This window comes from Chionomys nivalis, chromosome 14 (assembly GCF_950005125.1).
Source record: "Chionomys nivalis chromosome 14, mChiNiv1.1, whole genome shotgun sequence".
NCBI lineage: Eukaryota > Metazoa > Chordata > Mammalia > Rodentia > Cricetidae > Chionomys > Chionomys nivalis.
In genome coordinates this window covers 37463675-37483877 of record NC_080099.1, presented here as the reverse complement: position 1 = coordinate 37483877, position 20203 = coordinate 37463675, and the positions used below count along the sequence as shown (strand labels likewise).

The window sequence follows — 20203 nt, the reverse complement described above, 5'->3', positions numbered from 1 at the left end:
GTGAGTTCGAGGCCAGCCTGGTCTACAAGAGCTGGTTCCAGGACAGGAAAAAAAAAAAAAGACTTGGCAAAGGGTGAAAGCTGGTATTTTATCAGGAGCCCTCAATTTCTTAGTGTGGTTATATTATCTTTTCTTTGGTCCCTTTTTCAATTTTATTTTTTTTATTGTTTATTTATTTATTAAAGATTTCTGCCTTCTCCCCGCCACCACCTCCCATTTCCCTCCCCCTCCCCCATCAAGTCCCCCTCCCTCATCATCCCTAAGAGTAATCCGGGTTCCCTGCCCTGTGGGAAGTCCAAGGACCATCCACCTCCATCCAGGTCTAGTAAGGTGAGCATCCAAACTGCCTAGGCTCCCACAAAGCCAGTACGTGCAGTAGGATCAAAAACCCATTGCCGCCGGGCGGTGGTGGCGCACGCCTTTAATCCCAGCACTCGGGAGGCAGAGGCAGGCGGATCTCTGTGAGTTCGAGACCAGCCTGGTCTACAAGAGCTAGTTCCAGGACAGGCTCCAAAACCACAGAGAAACCCTGTCTCGAAAAACCAAAAAAAAAAAAAAAAAAAAAACCCATTGCCATTGTTCTTGAGTTCTCAGTAGTCCTCATTGTCCATTATGTTCTGAAAAAGCATGGGATAAAACCGGACTTCCTTTTTCAATTTTAAAAAGTCCCTTGCTTTCTATTAACAAGTTCTCATACTCCAATCAGGGATAGGGAGTGAAGGGAAGTAGTAATGGAAACTACTGCTTCATTTAAAACCTGAAGTCCCAATCTTCCCCATCTTTAAACATTTCTGTTCCTCTCTGGACCCTGAGTCCCAGAGTCTCCAATCTGTACCTGAAGAATGAGCTTTGTTACTCATTCTTAAAATGAGTAGTTTGCAAGGACCAAGGAGAGAGGGTACCTACAGATCCATCACCCCTTATCAGTCCTTCCTTTATCAGTTCTGTAACTTACCCGTTGGCTGTGTTGTTGATATCTGTGTAACGGGAGATAACTGGGCCCTTTATATTTAATGTGATTGAGGATATGCTCGGGCAAGTGTGCTCTAGAGCTCTGCGCGCTTGATTTATCTCATCTCTTGCTTATCCCCCCTCCCTCTGTTTCTATCCTTTTTGGAATGGGTATTCTATTTCTTCTTGTGTTTTTTTAATTGGGTTATTCTTTGGCTGGTTACTGTGATGCTTCTTTTGAGGAATGTAGCGTGTCCATAAGCTTAAGTCTATTGTGCCTAAATTAATTAATATCCTGTCATTTCCTGCAGTCTGTCTTTGACTGATAGCTCTCTATCACTTTCCATGCAAGGCTTCTACTTCTTCATACAAGGCATCAATCAAGTCGTTTTACTAGAAGGAACTATACCACTTTCTGGGAGAATCAAGGAGACGCTCTACAGGGCTTTTGAATCTCCCTTCTTTGGTTTTTAGCCCCTTAATACCTTAGCTTCTTTAGAGTCCAACTGTGCCCTTCAATTCAGGGAGAACTTGGAGCTCTGCCTATTCTCTCTCCCTGCACTTTATTCTGTAGATTCTCTTTGGACATTAAGCTGGGACAAATCTGTGGTTTCTTCAGTTGTTCACCATCATCCCAGAATCTTTGTCTATTCAAGATGGGTAGACAATATCTTGTTACCCATTATTTCAAATTTTATCAGATTTTTAAAACTTAAAATACAGTAAATGTAATAACCTATTGCTCCATTGTGATTGAAAGCAGGATGTATTTTCATTCATAAAATAAAAGTTTCTTCATCCTCTCTGGTGCCTCCTTTACTTTCCCTTGGTTGCTCTAAGTTTACATCCTTTTATTATGTTGCCATAGTTACAGTGTTATTTCAGGAAAGAAGTGATTTTAGGAGAGGAATGATGGTATATTGATCACATGCATTTAATCTCTGCGATGCTTTCCGTTATATAACCACGTCTGAAATTTGAGGGCGGAATTGAAATAGTTTTGTCATTTCCAATATTAATAAAATGCTTACTAGAGAAGCATTCATGAAAACTTGTCAGCTGTTAACATCCACGATGAAATGATTTTTGTTGTTATCAAAATAAGTTGTGCATTAACCGTGGGATATAACATGAAAAGTACAACTCATGCTGACAGATAGGCAAGAATCATTTCTCTGTTTGTCGTCTGTCTGCAACTTTGAGCACCTACCACATGGCCCAGGGAAACTCAGACTGAGAATGAATTCAACATTGCTACATCAGTGAATGAACACCAATCCCCCTATGTACTTTTCCCAGAACCAGGCAGCAGTGCAGAATCAAATAAGGCCCAGTATTATTTTGATTCTAAAGGCAAGGTAATTGAGCACATTAGATAGTACATGTCTTGTGACACGTGTGAGCATTTACTGAATGCTGTTGGAGGTATATGCAGGGTGCTGAGAAAAACCAGGACAAACCGAGAGAACCATACTGACTTGTGCGGGGGGGGGGGGGGGGGGAGGGTGGAGAAGGAAACCTGTAAAAGAGAAAGCAATGTGCTAGCTTTTACCATGCAGTACCGAGGGGCAGTGGGAGTGCTGGGCAGGGCGAGCCTTTCCCTTAGTGAAGGTAACCCCTGTGAGCTTGAACAAATCCTCAGTTCAACATCAAGCTGTCATGTCTGTTAAACAGTCGGCAATGAATGAAGAGATGAATAAGGCCCAGGAACTAAAAAGCGGAAGCTCTTTTAAGACAGGAAAGCTATATAAGTTTACAAAGCTGAGAGAGCTGGGAGCCTAGAAAGCGCTGTAAGTGTCTTTTGCTGGAACCCCTGACGTCCTTATTCTAGAAGCTCCACATCATGAGGCATTTCTTCTGCCAGCACTACTATGATTTAGTGTATCTTTTATTAAATTAGCACTCCCATTGATCAGAGGTTGCATCTACCACTTGAGCAGTTTCCTCTTGCTTTCTCAGACAGTTTTTCTTGTGAAAAAGACTGGCATTATCTGACTGGTCTGTGAAACAAACTACATAAGAAAAGTGTGCATACCTCTTTAGTCTTAAACTATGTGCATTAATCATTCACAGTGGTATGACTTTGGCATCACTCCAAAACCTAGGGACGTTCTGAGCGGTAGTATCACCGTGCTGATGAGTCTAATATAATATTTGGGTTTGAGTTGCTAGGAAAAAATTCAGGTGATTATTCTAATCGTGTCTAATTTGGTCCTTAATTACCTCACTTTGACTATTCACAACTGAGCCTGTCTAAATGTCACATAAACATTAATATGAGAATTTTTTTCCATTCTGAGCTGTTTTCAGACAGCTTCATTTCATAATCAAAAGGATAATTTATGGAATCCCAAGCTAAAAATCCCCAACGTCTAGAAGCCTACTTGTTTCCAGTTAGGTTTTTCGCTATAGGTTTATGGTCTCTAACACAGTATAAGGAGCATAACACAGTGTTATCCACTAACAACGCAGTGGCATCAATCAGAACGTCTGGCCCAGGGATGAAGAAAGGGGAGATTTGTTGTACATTTAACATGCTTTATAATCAAAGATAACAAACCGAAGAAGAGTGAGCTGAACGTTTTCAATGAATGCTTCAGGTTCCCCTTGGTGGCCATGTACCACTCGGCACCTTAAGAACCAAATAAAAAGCACTAAAAGGAGAACGAGGTTGAGTTTTCCCCATAGGCAGTAAGAAAGACATTCCCAGGGACCCCAGGGTAGTAGCAATTCTGAAGCTCTTATTTGTAGTTAGTTGTTCTTCCAAAGGAAAAAAACGACATGCAAGCCATTCAAAATGAAGATTTCACCCAGCATGTGTCTGAGACTAGAAAATGAAGCTGTCTAGGACACAACCGTCAATATAAGGATGCAAGTGTAATGATTTCAGCGCGTGATTGTCTAGGTTGTGAAATATTACATATTAAATAGGGAGGTCGCTGAGATGCTACTGAGAACAAAATAAACACATGTATTTATACAAGGCCTTCCTCAGGAGATTAGAGACATGTACTCTTAAGTAAATCAAGCTTTGTCAAGAAGTTTCCTTTCACAAATAAAATTTGAATGGGAAATGAGCTTTTCCCCCTCATCTCTCCTGTGAAGCCCACATCAGTGGTAGAGTAATACGTGACCCCAAGGAATCATGGCAAAGAATATGCACTAACATACCCTGATGTGGGTATAAACCAAAGCTGATTTAATTATGTTTTGAAACAGAGAAGTCTGTGGAAACTGCCTAGCTCATGTTACTGGTAAGCCCAGCACTAGCCGCATTCTGATACACTATGCTACAAAGATAATCAGTGGAAGTGAACCCATTGGTCTCCATGGGATGTTAGGTATGCCTCCTGGACTCTCTTTATAATAAGGATAGCCTCCTGGGACATCCTGGGGATTAGCATCTATAGTTAGACAAAGTGGCCACTCCTTGGGCATGATACAGTCAAGGTATCTATCTTATCTTTCTGTAAGTCAATACAGTAGTTGACCTCACTCCTCCATATGCTGGGGTTGTGATGACATCAGCCCATAGCTTCTTAGTTTAGTACAAGTAGCAGGAAGCAGGACTTTGGCTTCTCTTTATTTAGAAGCAAACACAGCAAGAAATGAGGAGAGTGAAGGATTTGCAACTAGTGTCCAAGAGAAAGAAGGACAGGTGGTTGTAAGTGGGAGGTGGGTACAAAGCAAGGAACCTTAACTGTGCTGGTGACCAGAGTTCAGGCTTGAGTGCTATAGAGACCTGAGAGGGCCACTCAGCCTTGGCTACAGAGATGTCAATCACAGCATCGTCTTCCAAGGCTGATGATCAACATGGCCTAATTATCATATGTACATGTGCTGAGCAGTGTGTACTTGCTTCAGTCTAACTGTATTGAAGGGGACAAGGAGGACAACAATGGTAGTAGACATAGTCCCAGGACAGGACACAGTGTGACACTTCTACTACCCATGTAGTATGAGATTAGGACAGGGCATGTCGTCACAAAGATTGGGCACATCAGCTGGGAATCACAAAGGCCTGAGACTATCTACAAAGATAAATGTATGGCCTCTTGTAGCAGCGATAATATAGGTTTTTATACTGTAAGTTATTCTTTTGGGGTCTTTTTCATAAGTTGAGGCAACTTCTTGACTTTATTTACGTTTGTAATCCTTTATTGAAAATATAGTGAAATCATCAAATTAATTGAATTATCCTTAGCCACTATACTAGAGTCATTATAAAACTCTGGCTTTGTTTGCTATCTTTCAGGTACCATGATCAACAGGATGTTACTAGCAACTTCCTTGGAGCAATGTGGTTGATATCAATAACTTTTCTCTCCATTGGTTATGGTGACATGGTACCTAACACATACTGTGGGAAAGGAGTCTGCTTGCTTACTGGAATCATGGTAAGTGTCCCTCCCCTTCCATCTCTCTTATTTATTCTTTAGAAGAAACCCAAACCACCCAATCCATATGTATGAATGATTGTGAGTTACTTGTTTGCTCGTAAAAACAATTTTGAAATAACTTGGGACCCTAAAGACCTCTATTGCAATATATAATAGTATTTATTCTGTTATTGAATGTTGGTTGGGAGAGAAGCATGGGTCTGGGAAATGTGCAGAGAACGCAGCCAAACCAGGCACACGCTCTCCCTGCCCTGCTTCCTGGAGGTCTCCAGTAGAAACACCACATTTTGAAAATAATTGACAAATGATTACACTCAAGTTCATATAGAAAGAAGTAAATCTCAAGTTGTTTAGGAAACTGGGAAATAGAACTAGGGCCTCATCAGAGAAATAACCTATGGAGAATTGACTTAAGATGAAGTAAGACTTCTGGGTAAATGGCCAGGAATGGGGCACATTCTGTTTGAAAGCCACAAGTTAAGAGAGTTTAGTTTGTTTAAGCAAAGTGAGTAGACAAGAGGAACATGGACGTTCATGAGTTGGGGACAGGAAACCAGGAATTTCAGGACACTGCAGGAAGGTTTGATGTAATGGTTAAGATTTGGGTCTTTTCCTAAGAGGCCCTACAAACCCAGGCATGTTATTTGCCCCTCCTTTACTGTGGTGTAGCCTGAACTGCTTTGCACCACTCGTTATATGAGAACTGGGAAGGCTCTTCCATCTTTGAGAAAGGTAGCAAAGGCTAGAGGGCTTTTCCAGCCAAAGGACTGGCAGAGACCAGCAGGAAGGCTAAGTAAGCTTTAAATAAAAGTACTCATGGGGGCAGGAGAGGTAGGCAGATCTTAAGAGAACTGCTGCGCAGCCTTGAGTTCCTACCAGATTTGATTAAAGTTTAAGGTGAAGTAAGAGTGACCATACTGTGGTCACTGTGCTCTGCCCTTGGGTCTGTTGTACATAGATTGTGGCAAGGAAAGTCCTACACTCAGTGTATGGGGTAAGACCTTAAGTGAGGAACTGCAGTTGTATGCCAATTTGCCTTAGCAGTGGAACATCCCTTGTGGCAAATTGTGTGGTGAGCATTTGAAACCAGTAAGGTAGCAGAGAGGTCATGGGGCACAAGAACTCAGATGTGAAACCTAAAGTGGGGAACACCCCTCACCATCCCTATACTGTCTGTGCACCGCGTAGCATGAGACAATACTGGGTGGCTTCGTTAAGGTCCCTTGAGTACTGTCCACTCAGAATGGAGCCACCTGAAGCATCTGCTGAGGAAGATTGTTGCAGGGATTTTAATTGAGAGCCTGAGCCCCCTTGGTAGAACTGAACAGAGATAGGAAACTTGCCCATGCCAGTTTTAAAGGCAACAGCACTATCAGGATGACCATTAAGCCCAAATTATGAAAATTGTAATTTAGCAACATGATTTAGTATCATTTCCTTGTGAAATGAAAAGTTTTATGAGTGTAGTGAACTTCAGATTTTTCTCATTATACTTGGTATAGCTCATTAAATGTTTGATTTTAGAATATCTCCCATTTTCCCGCAAATAATAACATTTTATTGTATAGCATAAAACTTTGGTAAATAAAATATAGAGAGGTATATTTTTGCAAGGCCCCATAACAAGCCCACAAGGGACATGAATGACACTATTTATATAGACAGAACTGATAACTACAGTCTATCCTCCATGCTTCTCAAAAATAACTTGTTTGGTGTTTCTTTTGTGGCAAGAGGTACCCATTTTATTATTAAGTGAGGCGTGACTTTTGGGGCTCATATAACTTTGGAGCGGACACCAATTTGACTTTAACCTTTCTGGGGCACAGAAACCTTGAGATACATCTACCTTCTTTTAGTATTGCTCTGTCCCTAATGCCTCCAGAACTGCCCCTTCAAAATCTTGTCTGGTGGCCCAGAAACTTCTGTTTACCTCCTTCCTCTGTTTCCTTGATTAGGTTTCACTATTGATCTTAGTTTTGGAAAAGAAGTGCTAAGCCTCATTTAATCTATACAAACGAAAGAAGGTTCTGTGTAATGAAATGTACATGGCTTCATTCTTCCTCTGCCAGTTCACAGCACAACAGTCAGTTCCTAAACTCAGGCTCCGTTGTCTCTCCCCTATAAGAACAAATTGTTTAATTGATCCAATCAAAGAGTGTTAACATGCATATACAGAGAAATTCTCAAATCTTGGAGTAGCCTTCTTAAAAGTGCTTTGGAAGAGTACAGTGGCTCTCTCTTGAGGCCAGGCAAATTTCCATAGTGTTGTCAGGCTACTGGACAGTCTTTGGGGGTTAGCGTCTAAGGAGTTGAGTATACCCTGTACAAACGCCTTAGAGATATAGAGCAATATTTGGAAGCAAACAAGATGTAATGTGGGGAACATCTGAATAAGATTATAGATTCATAAGGTTAGTTTCTTGAAGATGAAGTATGTTTGACAGATTTTGTTGCCTTTGCTTTCTTTTCATTAGGGGAAGTACTATAAATACTCAGAGACTTAGCCTGAAATGACTTTATATTTCAGTGTTCATTAGCCTATGCATTGATGGATTTCCCATGGGTGTCTCCTGTCTGCCTGTCTCCCCTTCTCAGCTTTAGCCTTTAATAAATAGTGAATAAGAAATACAATTTACAATACTCTGAAGAGAGCACAGGGTCATCAGTGCATCTTCTTGAATATTACCTCTGGAGTACTGTGCCTTTTGTTCACCTCTATCACTCGGTTTCCCTATCCTTGTGTCATGACATTTTGATAGAATTTACACCTTTATGTAGCTTTTTTTCATTTAAAAGTAGAATTGGTCTACACACTAACACTTACAAAGACTTCCCAAAGCCCTGCTTGTTTTCTTTCCAAGGCTGATCGACACTGATCATTTATAGAATGCTATCATCCTCAGGGCATACATTAGTCAAAACTCAAAATTAGGATATAATTTAGAAGTTTTTAAAAAGCTGAATTTGTGCCATGGGTCATATATTTTTAGAGAAGAGGACATTAGACTAAGTTTATACCTATACTACTCTGGGCAGAAATATATTATTAAATCGTGAGAAGAGATTATTTTCTATAACATTTATAATAGAAAATGAAGGAGCATTATCAAAAACTAGCTTGTCCTATTTGAATTGTTTATTGAATTGTTGATAGAGCTTTACCTATAATATCCAGTTGTGTTTACAATATTAGATACAGGTGTTTATGGAATTCTTAAAATAGGGAGAGCTTGGACACTGCTAGGTTTCAGGAAAAAATTAAACATTGGGTTTGGGAAATCTATCTCAGTCAAAGCATACTTGCCTGATATTCTGGAGGCCTACAGTCTGATTTCCATTATAATTCATTAATATTCTCTCTCTCTCTCTCTCTCTCTCTCTCTCTCTCTCTCTCTCTCTCTCTTCTCTCTCTCTCTCTCTCTCCATCCTTCTCTCCCTCCTTCTTTTCTTCCCTCTCTCCTCCTCTCAGCCCCCCATGGATATTATCTTTAAAACATAAAATCACAGAATAGTTTAACAGAGGTCACACTACTTTTTCTTTAACATAAAAGCATTAAGGTTGTAATTACAGATTCTCCCCTTTAGAAGAATAATTTCTTACTCTTGCTCTGTTTGAGGAAACTCAAAGAAACGAAGGATTTCCTGTTTGGGATGTACTTATAGATGGCAGACTGGATTCTAACGAGTTCCCTACTTTTCACTGAAGGTGATAGACAAATACATTGTCATGTTTTTGTGCCTTTTTTGTCGGCACCAGCTTGTTTTTATCTCCAATTTTACAGTAGAATTGATCATTTTCCTTAGCACTTACCCTTTCTCCCACTTTCTATCTGCACACGTGAATGTAACACACCTTGAAAGCTATGCATGTTCCTTTATTTGTGAATATATGATTGTTTCAAGAGGAACCATGTTGACAAGGGTACCTTTTCACTTACTAGAAAGGTCATTCATATATAACTTTTGCTTCCATTCCTCTTTAGTATGATTCTTCTTGGTCACTTAGCCCTTTAGACAATGGATAAATGAATTTTGAGGCATAATTGTCTTTAATATAGAGTAATATCTATCCATTCAAAGGTGTGAGTTGTAAGAAGTTCTTTAATAAAGATCTATAGAACCGTAGATTTGATAGAAACAACTAGAGTGAAGTCTCAAGTGACTTAGGTTTCTTCTGTCACCAACAATTCTGCATAAAAAATTCCCAGTTCATGACAGTTTGAAACAACCACACTAAGTAATATTTTTAAACTTTAATTGGAAAGAAAGAAAAAAATGTCAGTCCAGAAAAAAAGCCTCTGTAGAACACTAGATAGTTTTATTTCTATGAGAACACTAGATAGTATTTCCATAAGAACACTGGATAGCAATCTCATAAGAACACTAGATAGTAATTCCATGAACATCAAGTTTGCTGGATGTCTTGGTGTCAGTTGAGTGAACACCCTCTGAACTCAGTTCAAAGGCATTCTTTCTGAGTTAGAGCAATGAATTGGCTCCAGGTCCCATTGAATTCCATCCCATAAGGCCCATTGAAAGTAGTGTATTTTGTGTTCATGAAGTAGTGCATTTTTAGAAAAGGAGAAATTCTGGGCTTTTTCAGTAGGAAAACTAAATTCCTGATCAATTCCTTAGCCAGAAGTCTAGTTCTTCCTAGAATTCTTACCTCACAGATAATTTTTATAAGGAACACACAGCTGCTTTCTTCCAGCTCAGGAGTTGTGACCTGCCAGCATATAACCATCTCAATCTTCTAACCCTGCAAGACTTTAGTTTTCGGAGCCACGCTTGACTCTGTAAGGACCTGAGCCCACACTGCACCCTTTCCAGTAAGGAGCTTTAAATGCAGAGTGACTCCGAGCTGATGACCAGTTTCATGCAGTACTTCCTTCTTTCCAGCCCAAGGTTACAGGAATGAGTTGACTTAGCAAATCACAGGGATGAATTTCCTAGTCCAGTGGGCTTCTCCCCAGACTAAAACACACCCCTACACACACACACACACACACACACACACATTCACACACTCTTCTTAGGAGGAGACTTGAAACAGGTCTCTGACCTCCAGTGGCATTGCCAACGTGATTTGAAGAAAATCAGAGGAAGGACATTTTTGATAGAGGAAATTATTTTCATGACCTGAGAAAGTCTTTAACACTCTAATGGGTTGTAATATTAAACTTGGGTGATTTAGAGAATTTTATTTGCCAAAATTGATTGTTTTAGATATTTATTATGAAAGCATAAATATTTGTGTCAGGCAAGGGCAGTAAAATATATTTATGTTTCTTAACTATTGAATCAGTGAACCTCAGAAATACAAAAGCAGGTGATAATGTCTTCTTGAAGAACTGACATATGAAAATAAAAGTTAAAGGTTAGAATGATGTCTCCATGTTCTTACAGAAGGACATGGGTTCACTTCCCAGCACCCAAATGGTAACTTACAACCATCTGTAACTCCAGTTCCAAGGGATCTGGTGTCCTCTTCTGACCTCTGCAGGCACTAGGCATGCACATGGTACACCAACATACATGCAGACAAAACACAAATGCATGCACATAAAATAAAAGTTAAGGGCTTCTGTTCATTTTTAGGTTAAACATGGCATTTAAGGAGCGTATTTTTAGTAAATTTTGATTATCATTAAAATGCTGTTTGCACTCTAATGAACTGTTATACAAACCACATGAGGATAATTTGAGCCTGAACTACTTTGACCATTAGTGGTTTTATCAGGCCATTCACCATAGTGGTAGGGATTCTGCAATTAAAAACAAAAATCATGAATTCCATTATTAAGTTGGATCTTTGGAAGATGCCTGTTTATAAGCAATAGTTTAAATCTTTCTGCAGAGCTCTGTCAAAGGCGTTTCATTTTTTTATGAAACGAAATGGCCGTGTCTTTATGTTATGTAAATTTCATCCCAAGTAGTGTTTCAAGATGTTGCTGGGAAGCCCTTACAGGATCCACCATCACTATGTGGCCTGGAATGACAACATCATGCTGTTGAATTTTTCCAGCATTAATTGAGGAACAGTCTTGGGAAGTTAGACCTTCTCAACTTCTCTTGCATCCTAGATGTCAGAATAGCTGATACTTCTGTGGTCTGATGGAGGACAGAGAGGGAAATTATCGCTTCATCTGTCCCTAGTGAGTACCTTCCAGGTGTTGAGGATGAGTTGCAACTTATGCTAGCTTTCAGTTAAGTTTGTTCTGGCTCAGGGTCAGGGTCATTAACTGCTTCCCTTGTACTTGCTCTTCTTATACAAATTGACTCTGCCCCACACCCTTACTTCTCCAGTTTTTTTTCTCATTTAGCACTTGATTTCTTAGATGAAAAGATGATAACTTATGTAAGATAGGAAAAACTTACATTCTTATTTTTATTATATGGGGGTCAGAAACATGCTGTCTTCAGGTTAGATTTAGGTGCCCAATAGGTTTGTGATTTGCTTTGGTTTTTCATTAAAAACAGAAATTAAAATGGGAGAAGAGAAGCCAGGATTTATTCCCTAACTTTGGTGAAAATACCATGACTCATCGTCTTAAAGGCATACAGGGATCTTCATTCCAGGGAGGAACATATGTTAATCCCAACTGTTTCTTGTGCTGGTGACAAGCACTGGAGAAAATGCACAAAGCACACTTCCATTCTTACGTTATGAAACAGAATAGCCCTCAAATGGACACCGAGTAGACAGTAGCAATTAACAATCTACCATTGCCTCAGTTACTACAACCTGCTGCCAGGAATTCTCCGTGAACTCTGAAAACTTTCTGACATGAACAGCTCTGCTCTGCATAACTCCAAAAATTAAACAATTGAAGGTCTTTTGAAACATAATTCTACACACACACACACACACACACATGTATATGTGCATATCAAGTCCTCTTATGATGCTCTAAGAACCTAGGTAAGTCTCAGCTTACAGTTTCTCTAATTAAAGCAACACTGAAACATAAGGAACAATAGCTTTGTATTTAAGTGAAGGTTTTGTATTAAATTAAAAGGTTTTCCCTTTTCCTCCTTCTTTTCTGATTTTATTTATTTTATCTTATTTTATTTTTGACTTTTTAAGACCGGGCCTCTCTCCAATACCCAGGTCAACCTCCAGCTCACTCACTACGTAGCTGAGGATGACCTTGAACTCCTCTTCTTCCTGCCTCCCCAGGCGCCAGGTTTTACTGGTATGCCCACCATATTTGACTGCAACAAATGGGTTTCTAAGTGCCTCTTTGGGTGCAGCTCACAAGCATACAGTTAGGATAATAGGATGAAAAGTATAAGTAACAGTTGGAAGATTATACAAATTGTTGGGCGCGCTTGCTTCTCTGCTTTGCTCCCAAGGTGCTCATTTTAAAGCACAAGTCTTTGGTGAGCGAGAGAGCACTCATCAAGAAATGGGCCATCAACAGGAAGAGGAGAGCCCAAAATAAGCGCAAGGAAAAATTGCTTCCCAAGGCTCTTGATGCCAGTGATTTTCCACTCCTATTAGGATTTTGACTTCTTTCCAGAAGGATCTCAGCAGTAGCCACCTGCCCAGGGAGAAAAAAAAATGCATTGTCTTGTGCCAACAGCGCTCTCATGGCTGCTTGTGGCACTTAAGAGCCCCTCGAATTTCACAGTCTCAGCTTATTAAAGAAGCCTGGCTGCCCCCACTGAGGAGCAAGAGAGAGCAAATCAGCAACAGGTGCCTGTGTTGGTCTAGCAAGTACTAGCCTGGGAAGAGGCAGGGGCAGATGCCTGTCTGTGATGGTCTAGCAAGAGCTAGCCTGGGGAGAGAGAGGGGCCAGTGGCTAGTGAGTCATCAGTCCAGCATTGTCTGAGACTGTTCTTTGGACTTTGTGGCTAAAGTTTAAAAGCCAACATCAAAGGTGCAGATGTTTCTTCCCCAAGTCTGTTCCTTTCTTTCATCAGGATCTAGCCCTAAAACCTCTTTAGTTGTCTTCACGGAGCACAGAATATTGTGGCATCTGTCACACCTCAGACTTGCATCTTTCTAATAACTTCACAAGTGAAAGTTTCTTTTTAAGGTGATGCTGTGGTTTGCTGTATGTTGTTCATAGTCTCCTTTATCTAAAACACAGGCTATCAGGGAATCATATACCGCAGGACTGTGTAGATTGCAGATACCGTGTCTCAATGGTAACAAAATCGCCAAGTGAGTCTACTTCCTGATCAAGGCTATGAACCACTGATTTCAAAGTTATACTAGTAATTGGGCTGGAGTCAAGGCTCTGTGGCTAAGAGTGTGCACTGCTTTTGCTGAGGACCTTACTGAGGGTCCAAGCAGACATGTGACATGTGCTTTAAAAAGTCAGCTGGGTGGTGCTGGCACCCAAGTGGGTCTCTGTGAGTTCAAGAGCAGCCTGGTCTAAAGAGCTAGTTCCAGGACAGCCAGGGCTAGACAAAGAAACCCTGTCTCAAAAAACAAATAAAAAGTTAAACCATTTATTGAAAAGGAACAATGGTGACTTATTTGATATTTATCCATAGTGCTCAATAAGTGAATTTTCATCCTTTGAAGAGTTTACCTGACAAAATTAGGTGAATTGACATTCCTTTTGAAATACAATGTATCATGAGTGCAGAAATGATAATACATGAGAAAATATGTGATACTAAATATAGATATCAATATCATGGTGTGGGCTTGAGGGAATGAAATGAAATCATTGCTAATCCAGGTTCACAAATGAATCGCAACTTAACTCAGATTTCAATGGATTTTAAAAGCCAAGGACTAATGAGGCAAGGTCTGGGTCTTTCTGTGACTATAGCTCTTCCTTTCTGGTGGTACCACTTGCTTCACATAACTAGGTAAAAGAGGATTATCAAACACACTGTAGATTGATGTAAAGAGTATCTTCTTATCAGAGCCATAGCATTGTGGTTGTAATTTTCAGGCTATAGCAAGGTGAACAAGTGTATCTATATTTCACTTTCCTCTTCTCTTTCTTGCAAGAGCACATTCTCAGGGAGCTCCACCCCGACTTCATTCTCAGGTTCCACAACTCAGTTCTAAGTCATATTTATTCATTCAAATAAAAAATGAAAAATTTTGTAAACTTACAATAAAGTATCTGTAAATTGAATTTATTAAAGCTTTGATAACTATATTTAATAGTAAGATTTTTATTTTCTTAAAGCACAAATTTATTTCATTTTTTGAATGTTTGACTATTCATACAGAGTATAAATTGTTTATAGAAGCAGGCAAGTTCTTTTTTTCTTACATTTTTTAGATTATAATATATTATTTCCCTGTTTCTCTTCCTCCCTCTAGAACCTCCCAAATACCCCTCTTCTCTCTTTTAAATGCATGACCTCCTTTTTAATTAATTGTTGTTACATGCATATATGTATATATGTGTATATTCCTGAATATAACCTGCTCAGGCCATATAACATTACTTGTATATGTGTTTTCAGGGCTGACCATTTGGTGCTGAATACCTAATTGGTGTGCTCTTCCCTGGGGAAGATGACTTCTCTCCCTCACAGCCTTCCTTGACAGCCGTGATTACTCTTTCTGTAGGGCTGAGTCCTCGCTTTTGCCATACCCAGCTTGGCCTATTGTGCCCTCGTTCAGCTCAAGTTTAGAGAGCCACATTAGTGAGACTTTGTGGATAGAGCTTCTGACAATACTGGGAGATTCAGCTTCATATCCAGTCCCAAATTTTCTGTCTCTTACAGTCTGTCTACCCCTTCTTCTGCCGCCTTGTTCAGTCTACTGTCTTAGAGAACCCAGACTGCCAGCCCAGGACTGGCACCATCCACCATGAAATGGACCCTCCCCGACCAATCACTAATTAAGAAAATGCCTTGCAAGCTTGGCTAGGTCTTATAGAGCCATTTTCTTGAGGTTTTCTTCTATCAGATGGCTTTAGCTTGTGTCCAGCTGACATAAAACCACCTGCACGGTTTCAATTTTCTTTCCCGTTTTCCACTGTTGCTCCAGATATGTACAGAAATCAAAAAACAAGCCGGGCGGTGGTGGCACACGCCTTTAATCCCAGCACTCAGGAGGCAGAGGCAGGAGGATCTCTGTGAGTTCGAGACCAGCCTGGTCTACAAGAGCTAGTTCCAGGACAGGCTCCAAAACCACAGAGAAACCCTGTCTCGGAAAAAACTAAAAAAAAAAAAAAAACAAAACGAGAGCTTCCAGAGAGAGACTGTGATGCTTTTCTTGCTGAATCTGAGTTCCCTCGCTAAGTATGATCTTTCTAGTTCCAGTCATATACCTACAAGGTTGATGGTTTCGCCGGTTTTCTTTACAGCTGAATAGTATTCTATTGTGTATGTATAATATTCTCATTATCCATTCATTGGTTGAAGGACCTTTAGGTTGTTTCCATTTCCTAGCTATTGTGAATAGAGCAGCAATGAACATGGCTGACCACATATCTGTGGAGTAGGATACTGAGTCCCTTGGGCATATGCTAAAGGAGTGGTATAGCTGGGTCATATGGTAGATTTATTTTTCACTTCCTGAGACTTCTCCACACTGACTTCTAGACTGGCTGCACCAGCCTACAATCCCAACAGTAGTGACAGACGTCCCTTTCCCCACACTCCCTCCAGCATTTGTCAGCTGTTGATCTGTGCCATCCTGACTTTTGGTAAGATGAAACCTCCACGTTGTTTTGATTTGCATTTTCCGAATTTCCAAGGAGCTTTTATTTACATTTTAGCCAATTTTCCTTCAATTGAGAACTCTCTGTTCAGGCCCTGAGACTATTTTTTAATAAATATTATTATTATCATTATTATCAATTTGTTTTTTAAGTTCTTTATATATATTCTGGATATTAATCCTCTGTCATACGTCCAGCTAGCAAAGAGTCTTTCCCATTCTATAGGCTTCCTTTCACCTGGTTGATTGTTAAGTACAGTTGATATAATGCTGTAATAAGTTCTGATGTTTCCCTATCTGTTGGATAAAGTGGGTACCAAAATCGCTTACTGTTAATGGGTTGATATTAATCTGTGTCTTTAAATTCAGTGATACGTTTTTTTTTAAATGAAATTAGGTGAACCAGAGATTGGTGTATCTATGTCTTCTTGGTAAACTATTCCCTTGATTAGAATGAAGTATCCCTCTCTATCTCTTCTGATTGGTTTTTGTTTGTTTGAAGTGTTTTCTCAGAATTAGGATAGCCACGCCCGCCCGCTTCCTGGTTCCATTTGATTGGAGTACTGTTGTCCATCCTTGTACTCTAAGGGTGTGCCTCTCTTTAAAACTAGGAGGTGTATCTTGTAGATAGCTGATAGATGGATTGTATTTTTTGATCCATTTAATAGACTTGTTGTATCTTTTGATTAGACAGTTGAAGTCATTGATATTAAAATATATTGAATGTGTGTTACTTGTAATCTTTGTGCTGTTGATTTCAGGTATTATTGTTTGTATTCTTTTTTTCTTTTTTCTTTATTTTACATACCAACCACAGTTCTCTCTCCCATCTCCCATCCACTCCTCAGAGAGGGTAAGGCCTAAAGCCTGACACTTTGGCAGGATCAAGCCCTCCCCACTGCTTAGAGGCTGAGCAAAGCATCCTACAATAAGGAATGGGCTCCAAAAAATAATAATAATAATAATAAAATAAAATAAAATAAAAAGCTCATGCATCAGGTCCCACTGCCAGGGATCCCACAAACAGACCAAGCCACATAACTGTCACCCACATTCAGAGAGCTCAGTTCAGTCCCAAGTAGGCTCCTCAGCTGTCAGTCCAGAGTCCATGAGCTCCCACTAGCTCAGGGTCAGCTGTCTATGTGGGTTTCCCCATAATGATCACACTGCACTGCCCTTGCTAATATAATCCCTCCTCCTCCTCTTTGACTGGACTCCAGGATCTCAGCCCAGTGCTTGGCTATGGATCTCTTCATCTGCTTCTGTCAGTTACTGGATGAAGGGTCTATGATGACAATTAGGATAGACACCAATCTCTTTACAGGAAAAGGCCAGTTCAGGCACCCTTTCCACTATTGCTAGGAATCTCATCTGGGGTCATTCTTGTGGATTCCTGTATTGCTCAGCTGGAAAAAAAAAAAAGCCATCATGAAATTTGCAGGCAAATGGATGGAACTAGAAAAAAAATCATCATGTGTGAGGTAACCCAGACCCAGAAAGACAAACACAGTATGTACTCACTCATAAGTGGATATTAGATATAAAGCAAAAGCAAAGGATAACTAAGCTACAATCCACAGCCACACAGAAGCTAGGCAACAAGGAGGACCCTAAGAGGGACGTACAAAGATAGCTCTAAGAAGAGGAAATAGAGAAGATCTCCTGGGTAAACTGGGGGTGGGAGGATGGAGGATGAGAACAGAGGGAATAGGATAATTGAGTTGCAGGAGGGATACAGAAAGGGAGAGCAATGAAAGAGACATCGTGATACAGGGAGCCGTTGTGGGATTAGGGAGAAACCTGGTGCCAGGGAAAGTCCCAGTAATTCACAAGGATGGCCCCAGCTATGGTTCGTATTCTTAGTGCTACTTTGTGATTTCATGACCATTGCCTTTCCACTTTCCACTGCCCCTCTCCTAGAATCACTCCTCCTTCCAGCCTACAATACTGCTTTTTGTATTTCCTTTAGATTTGATTTGTTGAATATAAATATATTTAGGTTGTTTATATCTTAGTTGTTTTTCTCCCCTCCAATTATGGTAGATAATTTTGGTGCTTATATTAGTCTAGGGTGGCTGTCACAGGTTTATACTCTTGTGGGACTTGAATGCATTATTCCAGCCTCCAGGTTTTCAGTTGAGAAATCAGCTGTTATTCTGATGAGTTTTTGTATACGTGACTTCCATTTTGTTTTGTTTTTTTTCCACTAGAAACTATCAACACACTCTTTGTTTTTTATATTTAGTGTTTTAACTGTGATCTGTTCTTTATACTGGATGTTTTAACTATGATGTTCCATGGGGATTATCGTTTCAGGTCTCATCTAGTTAGTGCTCTGTATGATTCTTGTATCTATATTGGTGTGTGTTTCCTTAATTTGGATAGGTGTGTAGATATTGTTGAAGAGCTGGTGTATGTCTTTGACTTGGGGTTCTTATTCCTTATCTCTGCCTAAAATTCTAAGATTTGTTTTTTCTCTTTTTTTATCACGGTATCTCACATTCCCTGTGTGTTCCTTTCCTGTGTTTTATTAAAATTTTTCACATTTCTTATTAGGAATCCTCTACTTTATCTTCATGTCCTGATAGTCTATCTTCTGCCTGGCTCATTCTACTTGTAAGGCTTCCTTTGAGTTTTCTACTTTAGTTATTGTATTTTCAGTTCCACCTTCATTTCATGTTGAGTCCCCTTCAGAATTTCTATCTCCTTACTGAATTCTGTACTCAAGTCCTGGATTGTCTTCTTTATTTCCATTACCCTTATGTCTGTGTTTTCCTGTGCCTTACTCAGACATTAAGTTTGTTCTCCTTAATTTCATTGGCTTGTTTCTTTGTATTATCCTTAAACTTCTTGGGTTATTTGAGAAAGTTTATGATTGATTGTTCTTTTAAATTCTGTGCCCTATGGTTCATCTGGGCAATTTTCATGGCAAACTGGTAGGTTTAGGAGAGAAGATACTGGCTTGCTCTTTCATATTTTGTATTTTTGCAAAGAGACCTTGGCATGTGAAGTTGCGTTTTAGTTTTAAGGTTGATGTGCATAAATTGTTGGGGAAGCAAGGATGTATGGGTGGGTTGGGCCTAAAGGTTGTAAATTCTTTGTGTTGAATCAAGTCAGATAGACAAAGGGAATTGGGCTAGTATACAGGATATACATTCTCAACCAAACCTGGGAATGGGTGTGGAGGTGGATCTAGCTGGGTGGAAAGGTTGGATGTGGCATGGGTAGAGCCTGTGGTTTGGGGTAAAGGCAGAGAGGGTCCTAGAAGTCCAGAAAATGCTTCTGATGTAGGCAGGGGAGGCAAGAGGTCATGGTATTGGATGAGTGGATGAGGATGAAGGCCTGGATAGGAAGGGAGATCTTCAGGGCTAGACTCGGGAGAATGGTGTGAAGGATCTGACTTGGTAGAGAGTCTAGATGCTAAATAGATGGGACCTATAGATGATGGTAGGTATTACAGTCCAGGTTAAACCCTGGATAAGAATGTGGGGAGTCTTGCTGGGTAGGGAGATTGGGTGCAGCACCAACTGTTGGTCATTAACAACACAAACAGCAAAAACAGTCCTAAAACTTCAAACCCTCAGAGATAACTAACCTCTCCTCACAAATGGACTTCTTTCCTAATTTTTTATTTTTTTAATTTATTTTTATTTTTACTTCCCAATGGGTCCATTTAGAAAGAAAAATGAGGCCATTGTATAACTTGCCTTTTAAACATTGTGTTCTATCTTTTAATGTTTTTCAAATAAATTTTAACTAACCTGTGGTTCACGGGCTCCCCATGACCAAAGATAGCTGTAAATGTTGCCCAAAACAAAATCGTAAGCTTTTAAAAAAAAATCTACGAGGGGTGTGTGTGTGTGTATTTAACTCAGTGGCTCTCAAGAGTGAGTGCCATAGGAGAGAGATGAAGTGGGCAGTAAGTTACATAACCATTACTCTTCAGTATTATCTATTTAAGAAAACTGGTGCATTTTGAAGCCACCAACTTGCCATTTTAATGTGGAATTTTTAGTCCTGTTGGTAATGAGGAAAAGTATACTACTTTGTGGAAATTTGAAACTAGCTTCAACTGTCTGTCCTGGGAGCACTCTACCCTCTGGTGACATCAAGGGAATGTTACGAGAAGCTACTTGAGATTCAAGAGTACAGAAAGAGGCAGCAGTATTGTGTCTTCCAGCTGTGTATGTGCCTCTTGCATTGG

General features: G+C 39.9%; 1 protein-coding gene across 3 annotated transcripts in view; it reads left to right on the top strand.

Moving 5' to 3' along the window:
- Kcnn2 (potassium calcium-activated channel subfamily N member 2) overlaps positions 1 to 20203 on the top strand; it is a 358512-nt gene that overhangs the window by 324619 nt on the left and 13690 nt on the right. For all 3 annotated transcript variants that reach the window (XM_057788671.1, XM_057788672.1, XM_057788670.1), the window contains one exon: positions 5207 to 5348. In XM_057788671.1, the coding sequence (XP_057644654.1) occupies positions 5207 to 5348 (142 nt within the window). The remainder of the gene's footprint in view (positions 1 to 5206; positions 5349 to 20203) is intronic.